Source organism: Ictalurus punctatus, chromosome 16 (assembly GCF_001660625.3).
Source record: "Ictalurus punctatus breed USDA103 chromosome 16, Coco_2.0, whole genome shotgun sequence".
In the NCBI taxonomy this organism is placed as follows: domain Eukaryota; kingdom Metazoa; phylum Chordata; class Actinopteri; order Siluriformes; family Ictaluridae; genus Ictalurus; species Ictalurus punctatus.
Genome location: NC_030431.2, coordinates 22,046,911 through 22,074,674, shown reverse-complemented (window position 1 = coordinate 22,074,674; position 27,764 = coordinate 22,046,911). Strand labels below are relative to the sequence as shown.

Genomic DNA, 27,764 nt, shown 5'->3' with positions numbered 1-27,764 from the left:
TGAGAGTAAAAAAAAAAAAACAAATAAATACAGCACTTCTGAGCCATCTAGTTTATCAATAGAAATATCTAATCACTAACTAATCAAAATGCAGAAACGACAAAAAGCAAAACAATTGAAGGAGTTGCAAAAGGAATTGTAACTGTAAAATAGCTACATAACATGAAATGCTGCTTTTATTACAGATTATACAACCTGATGGTCATTGTTAAAGCTATTCCCACTTGGGTATTTACAATGTACATCAAATAGCATATAGAATAAATACAATCATATTTATTTTAAAAAATTAACTTACCATCATGACGGGTTGATTGATTAAAATTGTTTGTGAGAAATTAGAAATGATTTTCAGTATTTCTACAATTGTTAATATGGTAGCTGGAGAATCAGTGATGTTTTGAATCTGTAATACAGCATTATTGCTGACGTTGGCCATAAATTGTGGGAGGTTTCCAACCTGTAAATTCTACAAAAAAATAATAATAATAATTATGAAGAAGCAAACAAAAATCACATAACTAATGTTATCCTTCATGGAAGTAAAAACAAAGTCAATTTGCCTCAGCTTCATCTTTTAAAGTTGCAAAGATACGCAGGACACAGTAGTCTTCTATGGGTTGCCAGCGGTTTGATGAATTACACCAAGCTACTTGATAGCCAGCCATTTCTTTATTACAGTCACCATTGCGTACGTCTCCCAGATTTCCAGCTCCAAATATACTATCTGAGCAGGTAAATGCTAAAAACAATAGACATGAGACATGAGTAAATTTCAGTTCCATAGTTTGGGGGGTCAATATTGTAAAAGGTTTTCCCAGGCTATTTTAAATCAAAATTTATAAAGTATAATTGAATGATGCATACTTTACATCCTGAAAAGGTATAATTAACTTTTTTTATATATATAAATTTTATTTATTTATTTATTTATATTTGAAATTAACACTTTATCAGAAAATCTTTGTCACAAATTGAGATATGACTTATTTGTAATAGTAATAGTAATAATTAGTAATAATAATTATTATTTAGCTATTTTTGTTTTTATTACCAACCTACATGAGGTGCGCTGACATTCCTAGGTTTGTTATAGATTTGGGGAGAAATGTAAATAAAAATGAATGATTACTCACCTTTGTTTGATACACTTATTGTGATGCTCTTTGAGTTGTGACTTTGAGTTGTAGTTCCATTGATGGGATTTTTGAGTTTGCATGTGACGTGTTTTTCTTGTTCAGCAGTCTGGCAATCATTTTGTTTAATTGTATAGTCACATAATATGCAGCCTGCCGGTGAGCCTGTGCAGCACAAAAAAAAAAAGTAAAACACAAGGCATGCTATAATTATTCAATAATCAAAGCATTGTCACTTATTAGTTTTTGGATTCATGACCTCCCACATCACATATAAAAGCTGTGTGTGTTACCTGTTGAAGTTGAGGTGCAAGATATGTTCCACTCCACTTGATACATCTCCTGTACACAACACTGCAGTGGGATTGTTGTATCCTCACATTGTACAACTTTGCTAGTGCTCACTTCGATATTGGGGTATGGTTGAATTGTAATGATTTGCCAGATAACATAGGGCATTTCGTTTACTGTAGTTGTGCATGCATATTGACCTGAGAAAGCAGAGAAGAAATTAATAATAATCTAAAAATAGAATATATGTATGTAGATAGAGAGATAGAGAAAGAGAGAGAGAACTGTAAAAAGTCTTTGGAACCCAATTTTTTAGTGCAAATTTTGTTAAAGGTTTTGGTTCGTTTTGTTTTTTCCACACATTACTTTTTCAACAACAAATGAAATATTATAGAAAAATGTTTGTATGTCATTAAAGAAAGAAACATCTTATGTAATAGATCACTTTTCAAACCAAAACATAATGAAGTCTGCATGCAACAAAAAGAAACAATACGTTTCTTAAGTTCAAAAAGTGCAATAATCAAAGTCTCCAGAAGAACTGTGGCAGATTTTTCAAGTTAGTAAAAATTACCAGACAATTTCCTTTATGAAACTGCACAAATTGTACCTGAGACTATTGATGTTTTTTAAGCAAATGTTGTCACACCAAATATTGACTTTGTTTAATTTATAACTATTTACTGCTATTTATAGTATTTTTTTTAATGTAAAATATATAACTTCATTATTTTTAAGGCATCTTTGTATATGTTTAGCATATACTGTAGTGTATATAGTATAATGTACTATATGCTAACCATATTTTGTGCTGAGAAACAATTGAGGGGATTTCTTTGAAAGCTGGCTGCACGGTATTAATTCTTAATTACTCCAAACCCTGGAAATATTTTTTCCAGAGAACATAAAGGACACAAGTGCTATATTATTATTTTGTTGCTGTTATAATAATAATAATAATAATAATAATAATAATAATGTCTGAATACTCGATGCCGGAAGGTGTGCGTTAAAACTGTATATACTACAGGTAGTTCCAGTCAGTTTAATCACTGTTCTAAATTAATGACCTGCCTATAAACAAATGTAACCATAGTAACATACAGTTAAACTCACATTTTCTTTATTAGTAGAGATTCCACACAGACGCAGTCAGTTCACACACACACACACACACACACACACACACACACACACACACACACACACACACACACAATCTCTCTCTCTCTCGCTCTCTCTCTCTCTCTCTCTCTCTCTCTCTTTACTATAATTCATTCATGTAAATGTAATCTTATCTCACTACTTTATCTGTTGATTTAGAGTGGATGGAATTCTAGGGCTCTATATAAAATAACTAACGAAAATGAACCGTTATTATCTTTTTAGTCAAATTTTGCACTGCAAATATCAATGACAGATTTAATTTAGCAAGTGAACATGGTAAGTGGGATAGTCCAGGCTAGGTTTGCATTAAAATCGTGTAATGCACACCTAATCATGGATTAACTCTTACGCATCTCGTTATATTTTTATGTTTTTTTAGCAATCTTTATAAAATACAGTAAATTCATTCATCAATGTACACTATTCATGAATGTATTTATCATGACCACTGTAATATGCTGATCTAACAGAATTATTTGTGACTTACCACTGTCATCAGGACTGACATTATCGAGTTGAAGGATATTATTTGAATTGTCTTCGATGAGTTTCCCATCCAGGGTCCATTGTATGCTATTATTTACTGGAGGATTGCAGGTCAGTGTGAGACTTGTCCCAGGATATATATTGCCACTACTTCCATATAGTCCATCTTTCACTGAAATAAAGAGCCAAGTACATCTCTAAAGTTTGTTTTTTCAAGAGCTCTGCATAATCATGCACACATACATTATTAATACTAACTTGTAATAAGTTGTATGTATATAGTTAACAAGCCCCTACCACTTTGGATGAATGCAGTATCGCTCACATCGAATCCCAGTAAACGGAGACTACTAGCAAGGTCTTGGTTTGCTGATGCCAAATTAAGGGTAGCATTTGTTGTTTTGATAGTAAAGTCTGTAATCACACTGCCAGGCCTGTTGAAAAACACAGAACATCACTGAAGACATTAGTTCTTGAAATGTTGAGCAAAATTTTACAACCACTCAGGTTTTCAATTAATAAAACTACAGATTATAATCCAGATCATTCATTGGAATTGTTTACTGTCAGTAATTAATTATTGATTCAATTCATTTAAATAAGATTGAGATTAGGACTGATTTTTCAAAATCTGAACAATGCAGAAAGACAGGTCTAAAATATTATTATGCTGGGTTACAATAAATAACACTACCTGAAAGCAGTCACTGTTGCAGAATTGGGCTGGTAGCTAGGTAGAGTCCTGTAGCTCTTATCAATCTAAGGGGGAAATGTGCCCGGTATGTCATATTTAGTTTTACCTCATATTTATCATTCACCTCTACTACAACCACTTTTATTATTATTATTATTATTATTATTATTATTATTATTAATAATAATAATAATAATAATAATAATAATAATAATAATAATAATAATAATAATAATAATAATAACACTTACTGAACTCGAAATTTTTTGTTTATATGTGTTGTGTTTTTCACTGCTCTGGTCAGTGAGTGCAAAATCAAATTCTTCATTTATTGTCAGTGAGAAGCTTAATACATGGGTGCCTGTGAAAAAAAATAACAATTGAAAAAGTAAAACACAAAAGAAAACAATATTATCTAACCCTCAAGCCTTGGAGGATAAATAAAATGAAAGTAAAATAATCTCAGTCAAAATACATACATAAACAAAGTGATATAAACATTTTGTGCAGTATATTTGTCAGTGGGAAAAAAACACATACATTTAAATTATATTAGCTATATAAAGGAAAAGAACAAGGATTAAAATCATACCTGCAATTGTGGTTTGTATAGATGGTGTTGCAGTAGTTTTGTTGGTTGGGGTTTGTATAGATGGTTTTGCAGTAGTTCCAGTGGTTACTGTGGATGTGGTGGTTGTATTTGTTGTGTTAACTACGGGGAAAAAAACATGATTTGAAAACTCAAAAACAAGCATGTTAAGTTAATTAAAAAATCAAATGGTCTTATAGTCCAGTATTACCACATCCAGTACATGCAGTATTACCAGTACTACCATTACCAGTATTAATCAGTAAACCAATATTGTCTTAAGGTACATTTTCAAAGTCAAAATTCACTATTTGTCAGCAGATATTTAAAAAATTTCTAATAAAAAAAAAAAAAATCTGAAACATGCTGCTTGCATAAGTATTTAGCCCGTTCAGACTAGGACTTGGTGGAACCACCTTTCAGTGCAATAAGTCTTTAAGTCTGTTGTGGGTAAGTTCCTACCAGCTTTGCACACTGTTTCACCCATTCTTCCTGGCAGATTTGCTCCAGGTTCTACAGGTTGGTTGGATGTTGTTTGTTGACTACAATTTTCAGATTTCCACTTGTCTTCCACTTGTCTTCAATAATGCCACAGATTGTCAATGGGATTCAGATCTGGACTTTGACTTGGCCATTGTATAACATTCACTTTTTTGTTTTAACCATTCTTGCAATGCTGTGGCCTTGTGTTTGGGACTATTGTCCTGCTGAAAGGTGAAGTTACTCCCAAGATTAAGCTTTGTTTTTTTTTTTAGTTTGTTTTGTTTGATTTTTAGCAGACTGAAGCAGGTTCTCTTGTAATGACCCCCTGGTTTTACTCTATCCATTCTCCCTTCAATTTTGACAAGAATCCCAGGTTCTGAGAATGAAAAGTATCCCCAGAGCATGATGCTGCCACCAGCATAATTCACTGCATTTGTGGTATGGTTTGATCTTTGTCTAATCACACAAAAAAACACTTCACTGGATCACTCTCATGCAGTGCGTGGATGGTGTGATGCAACTTCCACTGCCTCACTATTGATCCAACAGTGCTTACTTGGATGTCCAATGTCTTAGATATGACTCTATTCCTAAGTTATGAAATTCTATTATCTTATTTTTAACTTCCATAGAATGCTGCTTAGTCTTCGTTTTCACTTCTTTCCCTCAGACTGACAGTCTCTTCAGTTTAACTGAGGTGGTTTTTGTTCAGGAAATGGGAGCTATTTTAATATTTCACAGATGAAGCCCAATTATAAGTTGATTGTGTGTTCATTAAGACAGTATCTTTCATCTGCAACTTCCGGAAACTTGGGGGATGGAATACTTATGCAAGCAGTATTTTGTCCTTTTTAATTTTCTTTGAAATACTTTTATTTTGACTTTGAAAATTCACTCTAAGAGAAGTTGACCTTACAATAAAAAAATGCTGACAGGAAGAATGTGTATTTATTATGTGTTATTCCAACAAATTAAGGGGGTCAAACACTTTTGAGGACAAAAGTGTGTGTGTGTGTGTGTGTGTGTGTGTGTGTGTGTGTGTGTGTGTGTGTGTGTGTGTGTGTGTGTGCATGTGTACAAGCATGCAGAAAGAAAATACTGTTTTTAAGTGAGAGGCCTAATTGTGACACCTAGACACCTAAATATGATTTTATATTAATAATGGTTCAATGAAATTGCAATGATAAATATACTGTGCCTCATAAACACAACATGCAAAAGAGGTCTCTTTAACTGCTGATTAAGCGCTATAAAATAATGCCAATATAATGTGTCAAACACCTTCACAAAACACTGCTTGTATTTTTTTTATGGAAATTCTATGTAAAGTGTATGACTAATGAAATTACTGTCATATCCAAAAGACTTAATTAAGAATTGTTATACCTACTGTTTCAATCACAGTGTCAGTCATACAATATATTCAAATGTTTGAGAGGGAAAGCAGGTGGGGTTTTACCTGTGGTTACAGCTTGACATATAAAGTTATCTATAAAGTAAAAACAACAGTACAATTAAAAAATACTATTAAATAAAGTTTATTTAACCCACTCTAACTTAGAGAATTGTCATGAGAAATTTTGCTTTAAAGATCTTGAGTGCTGTATAGAATTAAACCTCTAAAGCATAACTAATGTTGCTCTCATTCCTCACTGTTGGGCCTTTTTTCTTCAATTGGACAAATTTTGTATCGCCATCTTGCTATCAAACTAAGACTCTTAGTTTAATGCTTTAGTACCGTTTGTATTATTTAGTACTTTCATTAAAAATACTAATAAAGACAATTTATTTCACCCACTCTAAAGCATCTAAATATTCACTACAATCAAATTAAATGTCTAAAAAATACCATGCATTTGGCAGGAAAAACTGTTCAGGGTATACGAAAGAAAGTATTGAGAGAAAGTATTTTTCATGATACATATCATACGCACTAGTCAGCTCACTGATTGGTTGGCAGAAGCGTCCATCATATGGAAGAGTGTTGATGCAGCCACAAGAGGAATTGGTGATGTAACCACAAGACCCATATAGTTTGCACTTTTCACATGGCCAGAAATACTGATCCTCACACCTGCACTGATATTCAGTACCATTCAAACTGCACACTGTGGAATAGTAAAAAAATCATGAGGTTTGGCTTTGTTAATATTATGCTGTGATTTGATAAAAAAAAAAGAGCTCTTTATAAATATATATATATATATATATATATATATATATATATATATATATATATATATATATATATATATATATATATATATATATATATATAATGTTTTATATAATGTTTTCCTATTTTTGGCATGAAGAGCAATTAAGGAGAAAAAAGCTCATCTAATTATGTGTCATGAGCTTATCTCATGGTATTAACATTTTAAGTGAATAAGATAATGACTATATATATGTTACAATCTTTGAAAACAATCTCCAAATTTCCCTATATTACTTTATTTTGATGTTGACTCATATAATTAAGACTCATATTACAACACAGGTCTATTATGATCTCTGACTGATTTGTCTATGAAAATGAGCAGAAACTGAAAGGTCAGTTACCTGTAGTGATGTTAATTTCAGTGATATTGATGTTATTATTTATTGAAGGTAAACTGAGTGTCTTCAAAATGTTCCTCAGTTGATCCAGGACTGTTACATCCACTGCACTAATTTCAATCTCAATCAGATATTCAGCTGAGAAAAAAGTGAAGAGAAATTCCATATAAATTTACTACATCATTATACGGAAGTAAAGTAACACTGGTGAGAATCTTCACATCTTCGGTTAGTTATTGGGGTAGTTTTACCTGGGGGTGGTTCAGTTGGACATGTAGAGTTATCTATAAAGTAAAGCATTACCATAATTAAAAAGTACTAATAAATATGTTCACCAACTCTTTACTTCATAATGAGAACTTTAGCTTCAAACTGTTGTCTGTTGAGATATGAGTAGACTTAAATATCTAGCGCATCAAACTATCCAGTTCTATAAAACAAAACTTCTAGAAGTATCATGCATTTGACAGTTAATAGCTATCATTGTATAGTAATAATGTAATAAATGAACATCAGTCAGACATTCTTGTTCTTTGTGTTATATATATAATACATACTCATCAGCTCATTGATTGGTTGGCAGAAGTGTCCATCATTTGGAAGAGCGTTGATGCAGCCACAAGAGGAATTGGTGACGTAACCACAAGACCCATATAGTTTGCACTTTTCACATGGCCAGAAATACTGATCCTCACACCTGCACTGATATTCAGTACCATTCAAACTGCACACTGTGGAATAGAAAAAAAATCATGAGGTTTGGCTTTGTTAATATTATGCTGTGATTTGTTAAAGAAAAAAAAAAGAGCTCTTTAGAAATATATATATATATATATGTGTGTGTGTGTGTGTGTGTGTGTGTGTGTGTGTGTGTGTGTGTGTGTGTGTGTGTGTGTGTGTGTGTGTGTGTTTTATATAATGTTTTCCTATTTTTGGCATGAAGAGCAATTAAGGAGAAAAAAGCTCATCTAATTATGTGTCATGAGCTTATCTCATGGTAGTAACATTTTAAGTGAATAAGATAATGACTATATATATGTTACAATCTTTGAAAACAATCTCCAAGTTTCTCTATATGACTTTATTTTGATGTTGACTCATATAATTATGACTCATATTACAACACAGGTCTATTATGATCTCTGACAGATTTGTCTATGAAAATGAGCAGAAACTGAAAGGTCAGTTACCTGTAGTGATGTTAATTTCAGTGATATTGATGTTATTATTTATTGAAGGTAAACTGAGTGTCTTCAAAATGTTCCTCAGTTGATCCAGGACTGTTACATCCACTGCGCTAATTTCAATCTCAATCAGATATTCAGCTGAGAAAAAAGTGAAGAGAAATTCCATATAAATTTACTACATCATTATACGGAAGTAAAGTAACACTGGTGAGAATCTTCACATCTTCGGTTAGTTATTGGGGTAGTTTTACCTGGGGGTGGTTCAGTTGGACATGTAGAGTTATCTATAAAGTAAAGCATTACCATAATTAAAAAGTACTAATAAATATGTTCACCAACTCTTTACTTCATAATGAGAACTTTAGCTTCAAACTGTTGTCTGTTGAGATATGAGTAGACTTAAATATCTAGAGCATCAAATTATCCAGTTCTATAAAACAAAACTTCTAGAAGTACCATGCATTTGACAGTTAATAGCTATCATTGTATAGTAATAAAGTAATAAATGAACATCAGTCAGACATTCTTGTTTTTTGTGTTATATATAATACATACTCATCAGCTCATTGATTGGTTGGCAGAAGTGTCCATCATTTGGAATAGCATTGATGCAGCCACAAGAGGAATTGGTGACATTACCACAAGTCCCATATACTGTGCACTTTTCACATGGCCAGAAATACTGATCCTCACACCTGCACTGATATTCAGTACCATTCAAACTGCACACTGTGGAACAGAAAATCATGATGAGGTGAGGATTTCTTAGAACAATGCTGTGATTTTAAGAATGTTTTTTTTTTATATAGGTTTAAATTATATTTAAATACAATTTATTTGATGCCTTCTGAGATATTGTGTAAACAGACATTAACTTGAAAGAAATGGTTATCAGAGGATCAACCCCTCTTTTTATAAAAATTTCAAGTAAATATTTGTGGTTAATGTCATTAAATTTCATATGAAAGCAATCTCTGAAATGCTGTGTATGACTTTATTGGAGGTTGGATCGTATAATCTCTGACACATTGTGACTGCGAGACTCAGCAGAAACTGAAAGGTCAGTTACCTGTAGTGATGTTAATTTCAGTGATATTGATGTTACTATTTATTGTATGTAAACTGAGTGTCTTCAAAATGTTCCTCAGTTGATTCAAGACTGTTACATCCACTGCGCTAATTTCAATCTCAATTAGGTATTCAGCTGAGAGAAAAGTGAAAAGAAATTACACATAAATGTATTACATAATCAAATGGGGAAAAAATTAACAACAACAATAACAACAACAAGAACAACAACAATAATAATAATAATATTAATAATAATAATAATAAGTAACACTGGTCAGAAGTTGCACGTCTTATGGTAGTTATTGGGGTAGTTTTACCTGTGCGTGTTTCCATTGGACATGTAGAGTTATCTATGAAATAAAGCAGTGCCGTCAATAAAAGTACTAATAAATAGTTCCAACAACTCTTTACGTAGAAAGAATTATCATAAGAACTTTAGCTTCAAACATGTTGTTTGGTGAGATATGGAGTAGAGTTAAATATCTAAAGCATCTGAATATCTATCAAACAAAACTTCTATGAGTACCATGAATTTGCCAGATAATAGCTATCATTGTATACTAATAAAGTAATAAATGATCTTCAATCAGGCTTGCTTATTTTTTTGTGTTACATATCATACATACTCGTCAGCTCACTGATTGGTTGGCAGAAGTGTCCATCATATGGAAGAGCGTTGATGCAGCCACAAGACGAATTGGTGACGTAACCACAAGACCCATATAGTTTGCACTTTTCACATGGCCAGAAATACTGATCCTCACACCTGCACTGATATTCAGTACCATTCAAACTGCACACTGTGGAACAGAAAATCATGATGAGGTGAGGATTTGTTAATATTATGCTGTGATTTGTTAAAAAATAAAAAATAAAAAAAAGAGAGCTCTTTAGAAATATATATATATATATATATATATATATATATATATATATATATATATATATATATATATATATATATATATATATATTCCTATTTTTGGCATGAAGAGCAATTAAGGAGAAAAAAACTAATCTAATTATGTGTCATGAGCTTATCTCATGGTGGTAACATTTTAAGTGAATAAGATAATGGCTATATATATGTTACAATCTTTGAAAACAATCTCCAAATTTCTCTATATGACTTTATTTTGATGTTGACTCATATAATTAAGACTCATATTACAACACAGGTCTATTATGATCTCTGACTGATTTGTCTATGAAAATGAGCAGAAACTGAAAGGTCAGTTACCTGTAGTGATGTTAATTTCAGTGATATTGATGTTATTATTTATTGAAGGTAAACTGAGTGTCTTCAAAATGTTCCTCAGTTGATCCAGGACTGTTACATCCACTGCACTAATTTCAATCTCAATCAGATATTCAGCTGAGAAAAAAGTGAAGAGAAATTCCATATAAATTTACTACATCATTATACGGAAGTAAAGTAACACTGGTGAGAATCTTCACATCTTCGGTTAGTTATTGGGGTAGTTTTACCTGGGGGTGGTTCAGTTGGACATGTAGAGTTATCTATAAAGTAAAGCATTACCATAATTAAAACGTACTAATAAATATGTTCACCAACTCTTTACTTCATAATGAGAACTTTAGCTTCAAACTGTTGTCTGTTGAGATATGAGTAGACTTAAATATCTAGAGCATCAAATTATCCAGTTCTATAAAACAAAACTTCTAGAAGTATCATGCATTTGACAGTTAATAGCTATCATTGTATAGTAATAAAGTAATAAATGAACATCAGTCAGACATTCTTGTTTTTTGTGTTATATATAATACATACTCATCAGCTCATTGATTGGTTGGCAGAAGTGTCCATCATTTGGAATAGCATTGATGCAGCCACAAGAGGAATTGGTGACGTTACCACAAGACCCATATACTGTGCACTTTTCACACGGCCATAAGTACTGATCTTCACACGTGCACTGATATTCAGTACCATTCAAACTGCACACTGTGGAATGTAAGAAGATTTATTAATTTTTTTATCTGTTTCTAAGATTTTGTGATTTCAATATCCATTTTCATTACAAAACACTGATGACGTGTTATAGATGTGTCCGCAAAACAGACTTTAAAATCGTTAGCATCAAAGCCATTTCACTCTTTATAGGTCACAAAAATTCCCTCGTCACTCTATAATATCAGGCTACATTATTTGAATCCTACTTCATCATGGTTCATTTGGCATTTAAAAGCGTGCACTGGATATTCTCCAATGTCTTTTGTCACAATTTCAAGATTAGATACACAGCCTAACACCTACCTGTTGTAATGGCCACATCTGTAATTTCTGCTGCATGACCAAATGTAATTGGGAAACTGATTTCTGCAAAACGGTTTCTCAGTTCATCGAGCATTGTTGTGCTTGTGGTATTCAGCTCAATTTCAACCAGAATATCAAAGAATGGTAGTTCTACAAAAAGACAATAGGCATGTGAATACAACAAATGCTATTTTAGGTCTTTATTTTATGGTTTATATACTTATATACAATTTTTCTCTTACCACTTGTTGTCACACACATCTGTCCATCACTGGGAAAGACATCGATACAGGTACATACTCCTTCATATAGGTCATTGCAGGCATTATGCACAATGCAGTTATTAAATGACCAAAAATACTGATCCTCACAAATGCACTGATATTCAGAACCATTTGGGTGACACACTGAGGAAAAGAGAATTTTAAAGAAAAGATTAGGACTAAACTTGAATATGTAATTATGCATGCATGCATGGCCTCATTATGAAGTCTTGCCAGCCTTAGCACCCATGTTAGTATCGAGCCCGTATTTACTGTGCTTTGACCCTTGCCTTGGCTTTAGATTACTCTGAAGGCTTACCCTTTATTTGGAAATCCATGCCTTTTTGTCTTTGACTGATACTTTTACAGTACTTTTTTTTACAGTTACTTTTTTGAGTTCTGCACTGCAGCTCTGACAATAGTTCTGACTGGAACATAAATTATTAATCCACTTATTCAGATATATTGTGGTTACTACAGTAACAGCTCTTTCACAGGGACTGTATAGCAGGCATTCCACATAATTGAATGTTAATAATAAACAGATAATTTAATATCCACGGTCTATCCCTGGACCACCGGGTGTAAAGCGAGAAACATATACAGTAATCATTTATTTGGTCAAACTTTCTGTAAGAAAACATATAAGAAGTCTCGAGTGTCGGTTCTTTGAACGTCTTCAAGACAGAGATTTTGCACTATGCAGTTTCTGGGTAACATGTTGAACTACTTTTTTTGTCTTATTAATTTCAAGCGAGAGAAAGCACTAGGGTTGCACTGACCAATTTGTATCTCTGCCATTGAAGTATGCAGCATTAATTTAACTTTCTAATTCCTGTGTGAAATGAAACTCTCACACAAGATGCATTTTACCACATATTATATCATTTGTGGTCTGACAGGTTATTTAATTGCTGAACATCTCACCCTTTAGCTGTTAGAGTATCTTTGGAGACTTTACAGTGTGTCATTAAACGTTTACAGGTTCTTCCAACCTGTCACTGAAAACATGCTATATGACCAGGTCATTATATTCCATTTTGGCTTAGGACCTGTTTTAAACTGTGCTAACAAAACACATACTGTATCTCAAAGTAACGTTCTGCATGATATCAGTGCAACCAGATGTGCGATTTTATACAGCATAATATCATACAATGTAAACCCAGCTAGGGCTTATGATCCTTCCATCACATCTGATGCAATTCCCATAGTGTCAAGCAAATACAGTAGCTTAGATTTAGATACATTTATAATCAAGAACCTACATTTAAAAATAATAATAATACGTTGTTGTTGGTGTTTTCGAACAGAGCTTACCTGTTGTAATGTTCACGCTTTCGATTTCTGTGGTGTTGTCTATTTGGAAACTACTGATGGACTCCAATGATGATTTGATTTGCTCAAACAAAATCGCTTGTGACACATTCACCTCTATGATTATAATGTATTCTAGAATATCCGTGTTCACTGGAAATAAAAATGTGATTTTGGTCATTTAGGTGACGGGTATGAAAAGAAAAAAACAGACATAGATATAAATATAATATATAGAATTGCTTTAAAATCATATAGCAGGATTTTTAGACATAATTTTGATGAATTTTTATTTACCATCTCGTTTTTCCCTTAAGTGATTAATTTCTCCATCTGTGTAGCTCAACTGAAATTTGAGGGGAAAAATTAATTAGGCAAAGTTGCATAATAATTGTTACCATAATAATAATAATGTTTATGTTTATCACATATACGATTTGCAGTCTTTATTGCTGTAAAAATCTGAAATTTACCATTACTTATTACTGAAATTTAATATTACAAAGAATTCAGTTAAAGAAGTCTTAGGAATTTGAAAGAAATGTAAACATTGTCATCGGTTTATATATGTTTATTACAAAGCCTTTTCTTCTAGTAATATAAAAACTGACTATGCAAAACATATCATATGTTTCAACATTCTTTGTTTACATTTAAATTTATGCCATTTGGCAGATGCCCTTATCCAGAGCAACTTACTTGACTGTTTAATTATTAAGCTTGAACATTTATGTATTCTTATTTCCCTGTGGATAGTATTTGGATTGACCATATTCATCCATCCATCCATTTTCTGTACCACTTATCCTACACAGGGTTGCATGGAGCCTGGAGCCAATCCCAGGGGACTCGGGGCACAATCTCACACGCAAACTCACACACTGTGGACACTTTAGAAATGCCAATCTACCTACACCGCATGTCTTTGGACTGGGGAGGAAACCGGAATACCCGGAGGAAACCCCTGAAGCAGAGAGAACATGCACTCCATGCACACACAGGGCGGTGGCAGGAATCGACTCAACCCTGAAAGTGTGTGAGGCAAATGTGCTGATCACTAAGCCACTGTACCCCCCACCCCCACATTATCATATATAAAATTATTTTTAGTACTTTTTGTACATGGAATCCGGAGTACTTCCAGATTGTAAATATGTAAATGGTCAGCACTTATATAGCGCTTTTTAACCTTAGCGGTTCTACAAAGCACTTTACATTGTTTCACTTAAACTCATTCACCCATTCATACACACACTCACACACCCATGGTAGTGAAGCAGTCATGCAAGGTGCTAGCTTGCCATCGGGAGAAACTTGAAGTTCAGTGTCTTGCTCAAGGACACTTCGACATGTAGAATCATGTGTGGCAGGAATCAAACGTCCAACCCTACGATTAGTGGACAACCCGCTCTACCACCTGAGCCACAGCCACCCACAAATATGTATTTGTATGTACAGAACTATTAATCAAGTCACTCTTCAAATCTACTGGTAATTTAGACACTATTGTCTTTAGGAAAATTCATTTACATGTAGAAATCTTTGATAGTGCCTGATTTTCTTTTTAACTCATATTTCAGTTTTAAAAATGTTACCTCTACAATCATGTCTGAAATTTCAGGGAGTCCTTGTGAGTTCACCACTTGCATATAAATGAGCAGGATGGCAAAAAATCTCAGGAAACATTCTGGCCTCTTCCCTGTAAAACAAAGATAAGAAATGAAAAATGTAGCCTTGCAGAGTAATTTTCACATAAATTTATTAAATATTATTCTAAGTCAGTGTTAGGTTTATTCGAGAACATGCTGAATCTTTATACGTGACTTTATTCAGAGTCCCAAATGTATCTTTTGCTGACTTTGCACATAATTCTGCTGCTGAAGAAACTCAACTGTTTCTGAGAATTATGGTGAACAGTAGCCTAAAGTTCTTGGTGCTCATGTAGCTAGTTTTCTATTACATCTTTTTATAGGATTTTGGCTAATCCTGGTCTTGAAATTGTCCATTGTTCAACCATTGGAACAATATCATTAAGAAACTGTTTTTTATGGTTACCACTCCCAGTAATGACTAACAACTCACTGTGTATAGCTCTACCCACCACTTCTGAGAAAAAGATAATGATTCATTTAGAGTTAAAAGCTTGTCAGGGCAACAGCATTATATAACCAAACATACAGCTCACTAAAGATACAGCATTATATAACCAAACATACAGTACATTTAACAGATTACAGCATTCGTGTTTAGTAAAAGCCCAATGCTGATCTCAATGATGAATGTGATAATGGCCACTAATATGAAGAAGTAACCAACATAGAGACTGGTCATGGCAAGTTATAGGATGGGCTGTTGTATGCCTTGAGCTGTATTTCCAGCAAAACACATCAGCTTTGATTCCACTGAGTCTCAATAGGACGCATGGACAAAGGCCAACATGAACTGCATATGGTACCAAAGCACCAAAATGCCAATATATCAGCACAGTAATCACAGGCTATATCAGAGCAGTACACACTATTAGGCCTCCCACACCCAACATATGGACTACCAGTACAACCAATTCAAGAGGTCTGTAAAATATGAAAAATGTGTTAAATGTCCCTGATTCTCGCGATGGCCAGTCCGACCCTGATATGAACTTCTAACACTAGAGACCATATAGTTAGATCATGAGTGTCGTATAACAGCAAACCAGTGACTACATTTTCCATCCTGTACTGTGGCCTACAAACATGGCTGCCATGGACTGCAATTCCCAGAACACTCATTCATTCTAATCACGCACACCTGCATCCAATCTCACAAACAATCACTCCACAGTTTAAAAGGATTTTCCAGGCATTCAGTCTTTGCGAAGTATTGAGTGTTATCACCATACCAAGAATTTGTACCCTGTTCCTCGTTTTGATTCATGTTGTTTGATCTTGTTTCTTATTTCTTGTTCTCGATTCATACCTTGCCTCGTTTATGTCTGTTTGCAGATCGCCTGACCCATTGCCTGGTTTTGACCATGTTATTGTCTCATGATTTGAATTTGTCTGCCTGCATCTCTTTATTAAAAGCTCTTATCTGCACTGGCATCCGTCGTAACCTTTGTTACGTCCAAAACGTGACAATGAAAATACAATGAACAAATGTATCATCCACTGAATCTAAATAGAAAGACACCTTACACTGTATTTACCTTGCACCATGCAATATATATATATATATATATATATATATATATATATATATATATATATATATATATATATATATATATATATATATATATATATATATATATATATATATATACATACACACCATAAAACTGTTGTTCTGAACCCAGTGAAAACTTGAACAGTGCATTTGTACATCTGTTTTACAGACCATGATTGGGCAATACGTTCTCGTCTTCTGGGTTCAGAGTGGGAGCGGAGTGAGCTGGAGTAAGTCGAGTGAGTCAGAGCAAAACAAAACAGAGTTTTTACAGTCGAGAGCACCCAAGGCCCACTGAGCTGTTACTATTACATTTTTGTTTCTTCTCCAACAAAATGGAGAGGAACAGAAAAGTCAAAAAGGGTGGCGCAGAAAAAACAAAAGAGAAGAAACAACGAGCACCCGAAGCTAATGCTTATAAATGTAAATAAAAATTTTAAAAAATAGCACACATGTTTAGACCACTACTTAACTAATTGAGGGAGACAGTCATCAGCCTGGAAATGCGACAGTACCACAGACATCAGGTGCAAGCAGCTGCATTTTCAACATTTTAAAAATTCAAATATCCAAACGATATTGTTTTCATAAAAAACAAAAAAAGTTTATACATTTGGTATTACTTACCTATTAGCCTATTACGATTAGGTTCATACTGAAATGTGGGACAGATGATTAGCTATTGCTTGTTACTATATAGGCTATATATACAGGTGCATATCAAAAAAGTATGAATATTATTCCACTATTTTGAGACACTGGATTTTTGATTTCCATGAGCTGTAAGCAATAATCATCAAGATTAAAACAAACAAAAGAAGGCTTTAAATTTTTAGACTTTCATTTGGACATAAAATGTTTATTCAAATGGATTCGTTCTGTTTTTGACCTCTGCTTAAGTCCCTGCTTATTATTCAGTTATTGTTCAGTCATTACACACTACAAACAATCGATTATTCAGTAACCACAGTGAACCTAAAAGGGAACGATATGTACCTGAACCTGCTGATGGGTCATGGGGCTTTAAAGGGTTAATCCTTTTACAGTGGAACTATCATAAATATTTTGTGGCAACATTTACAACATAGTGAGACTGGTTGATGGTAGATACTGCCATAAATGCCTTAAATGATTAAAATAACAAAGCTGCTTCTGCTACTGTCTGGCATCCACCCAAAATTCTTGGGCATGATGCACTTCTCAATTTATAGATCATCTGGTTATTTTACTATATTTCCTCATCCTCCCTAGAAATTAATTCCTGGAATACTGCTGATATGCAGGAAACCGCACCAACAGGAAAGCCAACAAACTGGCTTTGAAGAGCAACATTACCTGAGTTAACATTTAGATTGACACGCCCTGGTGCATTTATACAAACAATGAGTGACAGGAAGCACAACTCTGTCTGGTTATAAAAATGATCCAAACAGGCTTCTGTAGGAAGAAACAAACTCCAGATGGGAAGCCAATTAATTGCAGGACACCATCAGACCCAGGGACAATTTAGGGTAGTCAGTATATCTACTGGAATGTTTTTTGGGAGTTGAGAGGAAACCAGACTTTCCTAGTAGAAGTAATATACCTAGGGCTGTAGTCAAGACTGCATTTGTCAAGTCCAAGATCAGGACTAGCCAAGATGAAGTCAAGACCAAGGGGGTAGAGATCAAGTCTAAATGAAAATGAGATCAAATAAACTGGAGTTTATCTCTGCCTACAGATGCCTGCTTGGATCATTTCTATAACCAGACAAACTTGTGAGACCAAAAACCATCAAATGCTTTTTGAGGCCAGAGCTTTACTTCAACTAGTTTGCTTCATTCATGCATTATGTTAACAATTAGGCTGTTTTCAAAAAATAAAGAATTATTTATTGTCAAACTTTGTGTATGTAAAAAAAAAAAAAAAAAACACAAGCGTTATTTTATAGACTTTTGGATAAGGCCAGAACCACATTTAGTAGGACCATTGCCCACAACTGAGACAAGTACAAGTACAAATTCCAATAATCAGAGGCAGGTCCAAGTCAATACATGTCAAGACCTGACTTGAGTCCCACAGCCCTAAGTACACCATGTTCTGATTTGCGTGTATTCATTGTCAGCTTTGGATAGATATCATTGTTTTTAAACTTGTTCTGCAGCCTACCTGTCCTAACACATACTAGTCAAGTGGAACGATATAACGTATTTGGAAATACCATCTAGATTCAGCAGTTACTGAACCTTATGTCTTTAAAACAGAGACCTTAGCGGGGATCCAGCACAGATGATTTCACACGAAGTATAACTTGGACCTAGGGCCTGACTTCTCAACAAACTGTATGGTCTTGGGTGATGGCATGCTTCACGTACTTTAATGTTTTATATCCTTTTATGGTCTAGAATTACTACACTAAATACAAACTTTATCATACACACACACACACACACACACACATTTGTTGTCATTTTTCACTGCTTGCCAGACATTCCACAGATCTTCCTAGAAACCCCCGCCCCAACCACGCCCTCTAAAAGTTGAGAAGAACAAGTTGAAAACTGAATTTAAAAACACCATAGTACTCTCCACCACCATCATCAAAATGCAGTCTGGTGATAAATTAAAAGACAAAACACCATACAGTGTTGTAGTAAGGTGTTGAGCCACCAGGTTCGGTTTGGTAGAGATTCTACAAGTCTCTTGAACTGTACTGGAGCGATGAACACTGTTCTTCCAAAAACATTCACAGTTCTTCCAAAAATACGCTATATGGCCAGAATTTGGTGCACCTGACCATCACACCCATATGTGGTCCTTCCCCAAACTGTTGCCATAAAGTTGGAAGCACACAATTGTATACAATGTCTTTGTTTGATGTGCATTAAGATTTCCCCTCACTGGAACTAAGGGACCATATTCCAGCATGACAATGCGCCTGTGCACAAAGCGAGCTCCTTGAAGACATGGTTTGCCAAGGTTGGAGTGGAAGAATTCAACCTCAACCCCACTGAACACCTTTTGGGATGCACTGAAACACCGAGTGCACCCCAGGCATCCTCACCTGACATCAGAGCCTGATCTCACTAATGCTCTTAGCTGAATGATCACATATCCCCACAGCCACACACTCTCAAATCTAGTGGAAAACCTTCCCAGAAGAGTGGTGGTTATTATAACAGCAAAAGTGAGACTAAATCTGGAATTGGATGTTCAAAAAACACAACTGAATGTGATGGTCATGTGTCCACAAACATTTTGTCATATAGTGTATTCACTGTTCTTGCACAAATTTCCTCAAGGCTTTTGTATGATGGTATTGGAGAGTCACTGTTTTCTTTTGACCTCTTTTTATTTTTTATTTCTATTTTTATTTCCTTGTATTGTCATTATGACTATTTCTACTGTTTCTGTTGGTAAATGAATAGCATTACTCCATTACAGATTTAACTGTCCTAATTCTTGATAGTGGGTTTCTGTAAGAGAATGGATGGAAAGAGCTTTAATTTGGCAGTAAATTAAGGAAACAAAGATAGACTTCTCTTAAAGAATAGTTCACACTAAAATTATGTTTATTGTGATACACCTGATCAGATTAACTATAGACTTGATATTTCAAGATTATTTCATCTAATTCAATTAGAAGAAAATTTTTTTACATCAAACGAAAGGTTACAGCTCAACCCTTTTGATTCCAGTAAGTAATTATAATCCAAACAAGTCTGACATGTTTCCTTCTACACAAACAGACACATTTAAATGTAAATGGTTCCTTTGTAGCAAAATGTCATTTTAAATTATTAGTAAAGCTGCATTTCTAAAAATATGTAACTTACCTTTATTAGCCATGATGCTATTAGCCAGGTAGATTTTGGACTTCATCTGGTGTCTCTGTGGTGTCTCTGTGTAAAATTCCATGTCACAAGTGATCCTATTGCGTTATATTGTACTGCATTCCTTCTGAACTACTCCATGGCTCTGCCTTTGTTTAAACAAACATTTTCACAGCCAATTAAAAGTTTCTCCAGTAGAATCCTATATTACCACAGCAGGAAAATTACATTTCAGCAAGTGAAATTATCATAAATACTGTCCAATCAGACTTATCTAATGTTTCATCATCACCATTATTATATTTGTTTGATTGTTTGTTTGTTAGTTTGTTTTGTTTTGTGTCCTTTTTGGAAAAGGCCATTCATCAAATAAAAGGTCCAATCAAATTAAACTGTCCGTCAATCTGAGAACATTTTTTTTCCCTCATGTGGTCAGAATAAACGGTAATATACATGTTTAGGCATTTAGAATATTTTTAATATCAGTACCTACCAACACAGTTTTTTTTTTCTTTTATGATGTGAATAAATAAATGAATAAAAAATAAAAGAAGTTTGGGACACAAACCACATCTGAAGCTCCACTTTATTCCTAGTTAACTCCCTATAAATTCCCATTATTTAGTTTATTTACTTATGACACTTTCCATATCTACTACCTACTACCTTTCTTCTCTGAATCCTACCCAAGAGTTGTGACCACTCTTCACTCACTCTGGTACTGACCAACAGATTCCATAATGTAATTGGTTTATGTTAATACTACTGATCATGTTTTGTCACGTAATGGAGTTGAGGACGAAAGCAAAAGCAGATAAGAGCTTTATTATGTGAGAGACAGGCAGACAAATCCAAATCGTGAATCAAAGGCGTGGTCATAAACAGTCAAAAGGTCAGGCAATCGGCAAACGGGCATAAACTAGGCAAAACAAGAATCGAAAACAAGGGCTAGAAAAAGATCAAAACAAGGACAGAAAACATGATGATCAACGGCTTGGTATACGGTTGACACACGTAATACTTCGCAAAGACTAAGTGTTTGAACAGTCTCTTATATAGCGTGGAGTGAGTGAGTATGAGATTGGCAACAGGTGTGTGTGATTAGAATTCTGGAGAAGGTGAACGTGTTTGTGTGTGGGAAGTGTAGTTCTTATCGGCCATGTTTGTAGTTGGGGGTGCATCCTGGGAAATGAAGTTGCTGGCTTGCTGTGATATGACATGCTTACTGTACATAATTTAATTCGAAACTTGTTTAAATTAAGTTTAATATACAGTGGCTGTAAAAAGTCTACACAACCTTGTTAAAATGCCAGGTTTTTGTGATGTAAAAATTATAAATCATTTCCGAACCTTTTCTACCATTATTATGAACGGTTTAATGTTCTAAATGTTTACATGTTTAATGTTCTGTTGAAATGTTTTAACCTATTAATTAAAGTGCAAAACAATAAGAAATATTTTAGGGCAAAATGAAAAAAATACTATATAAATACTAAAATACTATCACCATAATCTGATTGCATAAGCATGCACACCCCTAAGCTAATACTTACAGTGGTGCTTGAAAGTTTGTGTAGAATTTTCTATGTTTCTGCATAAGTATGACCTAAAACATCATCAGATTTTCACACAAGTCCTAACAGTATATAAAGAGAACCCAGTTAAACAAATGAGACAAAAATATTATACTTTGTTATTTACTTATTGAGGAAAATTATTCAATATTACATATCTGTGATTGGCAAAAGTATCTTAAAATTCAGTACATGGTGTGACCCCCTTGTGCAGCAATAACTGCAACTAAATGTTTCTGGTAACTATTGGTCAGTCCTGCACATCAGCTCGGAGGATGTTGGTGGGTTTCCTCACATGAACTCACTTGCTTCAGGTCCGTCCACAACATTTCTATTGGATTAAGTTCAGGACTTTGACTTGGCCATTCCAAAACATTAAGTTGTCTAATAACTATTCTGCTTTAACCATTCTTTGGTAGAATGACTTGTGTGCTTCGGGTTGCATTGACTTACTGCCACCACCATGTTTCACAGATGGGATAAGGTTCTTATGCTGGAATGTAGTGTTTTTCTTCAAATATAATGCTTCTCATTTAAACCAAAAATTCTATTTTGGTCTCATCCGCGCACGAAACATTTTTCCAATAGCCTTCTGGCTTGTCCATATGATCTTTAGAAACTGCAGACAGGCAGCGATGTTCTTTTTGGAGAGCAGTGGCATCCTCCTTGCAACCCTGCCTTGCGCACCATTGTTGTTCAGTGTTCTCCTGATGGGGAACTCATGAACATTAATATTAGCCAATGTGAAAGAGGCCTTCAGTTGCTTAGAAGTTACCTTGGTTTCCTTTGTGACCTCAGGGATTATTACGTGTCTTTCTCTTGGTCTTTGTCGATTGACCACTCCTGGGGAGTGAAAAAACCTTATATTGTGCATTCAGAATGTATTCATTCACTTTTTATGGTGTTGTCATCTTGTGGTAAAATGTATTTTTTTCATTCCACAATGTACGCTCTGACCACTATGACAGCACACATAATTGCACACATATTAAAACTAAAAACTGAAATATCACATCGATATACAGTGAGGGAAAGAAGTATTTGATCCCCTGCTGATTTTGTACGTTTACCCACTGACAAAGAAATGATCAGTCTATAATTTTAATGGTAGATTTATTTGAACAGTGAGAGACAGAATATCAACAAGAAAATGCAGAAAAGCGTATGTCAAAAATGTTATAAATTGATTTGCATTTTAATGAGGGAAATAAGTATTTGACCCCCTCTCAATCAGAAAGATTTCTGGCTCCCAGGTGTCTTTTATACAGGTAACAAACTGAGATTAGGAGCACACTCTTAAAGGGAGTGTTCCTAATCTCAGCTTGTTACCTGTATAAAAGACACCTGTCCACAGAAGCAATCAATCAATCAGATTCCAAACTCTCCACCATGGCGAAGACCAAAGAGCTCTCCAAGGATGTCAGGGACAAGATTGTAGACCTACACAAGTCTGGAATGGGCTACAAGACCATTGCCAAGCAGCTTGGTGAGAAGGTGACAAAAGTTGGTGCGATTATTCGCAAATGGAAGAAACACAAAAGAACTGTCAATCTCCCTCGGCCTGGGGCTCCACGCAAGATCTCAGCTCGTGGAGTTGCAATGATCATGAGAACATTGAGGAATCAGCCCAGAACTACACAGGAGGATCTTGTCAATGATCTCAAGGCAGCCATAGTCCCCCATTGGGACCATAGTCACCAAGAAAACAATTGGTAACACACTACGCCGTGAAGGACTGAAATCCTGCAGCGCGCGCAAGGTCTGCTGCTCAAGAAAGCACATATACATGCCCGTCTGAAGTTTGCCAATGAACATCTGAATGATTCAGAGGACAACTGGGTGAAAGTGTTGTGGTCAGATGAGACCAAAATGGAGCTCTTTGGCATCAACTCAACTTGCCGTGTTTGGAGGAGGAGGAATGCTGCCTATGACCCCAAGAACACCATCCTCACCGTCAAACATGGAGGTGGAAACATTATGCTTTGGGGGTGTTTTTCTGCTAAGGGGACAGGACAACTTCACCGCATCAAAGGGACGATGGACGGGACCATGTACCGTCAAATCTTGGGTGAGAACCTCCTTCCCTCAGCCAGGGCATTGAAAATGGGTCGTGGATATATATATATATATATATATATATATATATATATATATATATATATATATATATATATATATATATATATCACACAACGTGCTTAATTGCCATGTTACCTGATCATGGCAGGCCTTAAATTTCTCTAATTTGAATTTAATTTAGAATAAGAAACATTTCCAGAGAGAGCTTAATGTCTGAACCTGAACCAAAAACTAACTTGATTAAAAAGAAAAAAAACACATAATGTAAATAATAGTTCATTGTTGAGATGTATTTATTTAAAGCACAGCAACAGTAATAAAATCCAGCCCCAAATCCAAAATTGAGAGGTTTTTAAACAGACAGGTCAATGCTTGAAGAAAGACAGGCAACCAAAATGTAATCCAAGACACAAAGGTTAAAATAAAAATGCAAAACCAAACAGATCACACATTTAAACCATGGCTCAGAAATGCACAGCAGAGAATAACTCATCAACCCTTTAGGCATTGTATTCTGAATGTGATTGGCTACTGGTGAGCATGGGTTGGTCTTTGGTTCTAGAAATCCAGTTTAGATGATGGAGTGTTTCCTGAGGTGACAGTAAGTAATGAAACAAACTGTGCGTAAAGTCGCAAGTAAATCTGTAAATCACAATTTAACCATAACTAACTGCACATACTGTGTCTGTATAGGACCAGCTTGTTAGTGGGATGTTATTTACAAAACAGGACCATGTTCAAATATTTGGTGCATTCTGGCAATGTAACACATACCTGTGTGTGAAATCGTCAAAGTGAATAGCTGTAGTTATGAGATTAATCAAAGTAAATGACAGTTAATTGAATGTAGTTAAGATATGAATTAAGATCCAGGCAATTAGTAGATCAAAAGGTGAACTTGATACCAAACTTATATTTTTTGGAGGAGAATAAGGAATAAAATATCTCATCGTTGTATGGGTGCAGTATCAGATAATGAAGTTAAATTAGAAGAGTTTTTAAAAACCTTTTGATAATAGTATTTTAAATATATATATATATATATATATATATATATATATATATATATATATATATATATATATATATATATATATATATATATATATGTGTGTGTGTGTGTGTGTGTGTGTGTGTGTGTGTGTGTGTGTGTGTGTGTGTGTGGAAAAGCTGAATGTTTTTGGGTTGTCTGTCCATCTGGCTGTCACAGATCCTTGTAAGGGTGATATCTCTAGAATGATTGGTTGAATGGTTTTGTGATATATATGGAAATACAATTGTAACCAGCCAATGAACTTAAAGAATTTTAAAACAATCTCATAGCAAACTGAACTGATAAAGTATATTTAAGGGTATTTCAGGCATGCAAACTAGTAACAAGAAGGACTAAACTTGTTTGCATCCCTGTCGAGTTCTACTTGTTAATTTTCTTTTTTATTTATTCATTTTCATTTTCTTATATATTAACAACAACCACTTAAACAATGAAAAGCTTTTCTTATTTTGCATGCTGTATATACTGTATTATATACTGTATAATGTATGATGTTTGCAGTTAAACAGACTCTTATAACATGGCCCTAGCAGCGTAGCTGTCAGTAGCTGTATCTGAGTTGCTTGAAGACCTTTCGGCACTCGATACATTGTACACATCTGAAAAAGAACAAAATATTAGTGCCAATACCATTCACATACAGTCGGGGAAATAAGTATTGAATGTGTCAATAATTTTTTTCAGTAAATACATTTCCAATGAGGCTGCTCACATGAAATTTTCACCAGACTTTGGTATTAACTCAAGAAATCCACACATATAAAGAAAGCCAAACATTAAAGTCCATAAATAAATTTATGTGTAATAAAGAGGAATGACACAGGAAAAAAGTCTTGAACAGGTTAACTGAAATGTATTTAATACTTATTGAAGAAGCCTTTGTTTGTAATAACAGCTGCAAGATGCTTCTTGTATGAAGAAATTGATGGGCTGCAGTATTCAGGTGTGATTTTGGCCCATTCTTCTAAACTTATTGTCTTTAAATCTTGTTCAATTGGATTCAAGTCAGGTGATCGACACCTTGATTTTTTTCTCTGAAACCAATTGAGAGTTCCCTTTGCTGTATGCTTTGGATCATTGTCCTGCTGGGAAGGTCCACTCACGTCTCATCTTCATCATCCTGGTGGATGGCAGCAGATTCTTCTCAAGAATCTCCCAGTAAAGGGGTCCATTCATCATTCCTTCAATTATATGAAGTCTGCCAGTACCAAGTGATGAAAAACAGCCCCACACTATGATGCTTCCACCTCCAAACTTCACTGTGAGTATAGTTTTTTTAGGGTGATGTGCAGTGTCATTTCTTCTCCAAACATGGTGTGTACTATGACAGCCAAAAAGTTCCATTTTACTCTTGTCTGACCATGCTACACTCTCCCAGTATTTCATAGACTTGTCCAAATGTGTTGTAGCAAACTGTAAACGAGCTTCGACATGCTTTTCTTTAGTAATAGAGTCTTGCAGGGTGAGGCAGTGATGGTGGAGTACATTGCCTATTGTTTTCTCTGTGACGATGGCACCTGCTGCCTCCAAGTCTTTCTGGAGCTCTTTCTGAGTGGTACTTGTCTCTTGAGCTACTCTTCTGACTATTCTTCTGACTCCCTGCACAGAAATTTTGCGAGGCGCTCCTGTATGTGGCCGGTGGATGATAGAGTGATGTTCCTTCCACTTGCGGATAATGGCCCAAATGGTGCTTACTGGAGGACTCCGAAGTTTTGAAATACATCTGTATCTGATTCCATCAATATATTTTGCAACAATAAGGTTGCGAAGGTCTTGGGAGAGCTCTTTGCTTTTACCCATCATGAGATGTTTCTTGTGTGACACTTTGCTAATAAAAAGTCTTTTTATAGACCATCAATTTACTACCCAGCTGATATTAATTTGCACAAAGAGGGAGTATAATTACTTATGGATTTCAGCTGGTTCCTTGCCTTACCTTAGCTTAGAGAACTGCTTTTTCTTAGTGTCTTCAATACTTTTTTTCTGAGTCATTTCACTTTATTACACATAACTTTATTTACGGACTTTAATGTTGTGAATTCTTTATATTTGTGTATTTCTTGAGTTAATACTGATGTCTGGTGAAAATGTTGTGATGTTATGTAATTTAAAGTATAAGTTCAGTATATCAATATCAAGACTGGGGAAATAATTAAAAACTATAGTGTCCTTAATTTAAAGGAGGTGAGGACAGGGGACATTACCAAAGTTCTTTTTCAGTTAAAATCCTGCCCTGTGAGCAGTTTATATAATACAATATTTGTGCTATATTATACAACTTGGGCATATAATCAGCAGTTCATACCTATATATCAGCCTATTGTCCTATTGTGTCAATTAAAATTTACACCGATTATTGGAGTAAAAATAGAAATTAACAAACTTTATTAAATTATGTACTTTAGCTGTATTATAAACTATAGCTGACCCCTGATTCTTTTATATAGTTTTCTTGATAAAAAAAGAAAATATGCCATCATGTCAGTTATGTGTGCAGAATGAACTTTACGTTATGAA

The 27,764-nt window shown here is 34.5% G+C and overlaps 1 protein-coding gene across 7 annotated transcripts in view; it reads right to left on the bottom strand.

The window, feature by feature from the left end:
* The window catches only part of LOC108276944 (adhesion G protein-coupled receptor F5), a 67,833-nt gene that overhangs the window by 5,547 nt on the left and 34,522 nt on the right, over positions 1–27,764 (bottom strand). For 3 of the 7 annotated variants that reach the window (XM_053686656.1, XM_053686659.1, XM_053686657.1), the window contains 21 exons: positions 10,904–11,038; positions 10,290–10,463; positions 9,981–10,013; positions 9,662–9,796; positions 9,148–9,321; positions 8,844–8,876; positions 8,596–8,730; positions 7,963–8,136; positions 7,657–7,689; positions 7,409–7,543; positions 6,781–6,954; positions 6,306–6,335; positions 4,367–4,486; positions 4,026–4,135; positions 3,775–3,839; positions 3,378–3,514; positions 3,082–3,252; positions 1,430–1,627; positions 1,137–1,301; positions 564–742; positions 299–469 (listed from right to left, as the gene is read on the bottom strand). In XM_053686656.1, coding sequence (XP_053542631.1) covers positions 299–469; positions 564–742; positions 1,137–1,301; positions 1,430–1,627; positions 3,082–3,252; positions 3,378–3,514; positions 3,775–3,839; positions 4,026–4,135; positions 4,367–4,486; positions 6,306–6,335; positions 6,781–6,954; positions 7,409–7,543; positions 7,657–7,689; positions 7,963–8,136; positions 8,596–8,730; positions 8,844–8,876; positions 9,148–9,321; positions 9,662–9,796; positions 9,981–10,013; positions 10,290–10,463; positions 10,904–11,038 — 2,681 coding nt within the window. Of the gene's footprint in view, positions 1–298; positions 470–563; positions 743–1,136; positions 1,302–1,429; positions 1,628–3,081; positions 3,253–3,377; positions 3,515–3,774; positions 3,840–4,025; positions 4,136–4,366; positions 4,487–6,305; positions 6,336–6,780; positions 6,955–7,408; positions 7,544–7,656; positions 7,690–7,962; positions 8,137–8,595; positions 8,731–8,843; positions 8,877–9,147; positions 9,322–9,661; positions 9,797–9,980; positions 10,014–10,289; positions 10,464–10,903; positions 11,039–24,468; positions 25,847–27,764 lie in introns of those variants that run through there. The other 4 variants (XM_053686661.1, XM_053686660.1, XM_053686662.1 and 1 more) reach the window with 2 other exon arrangements.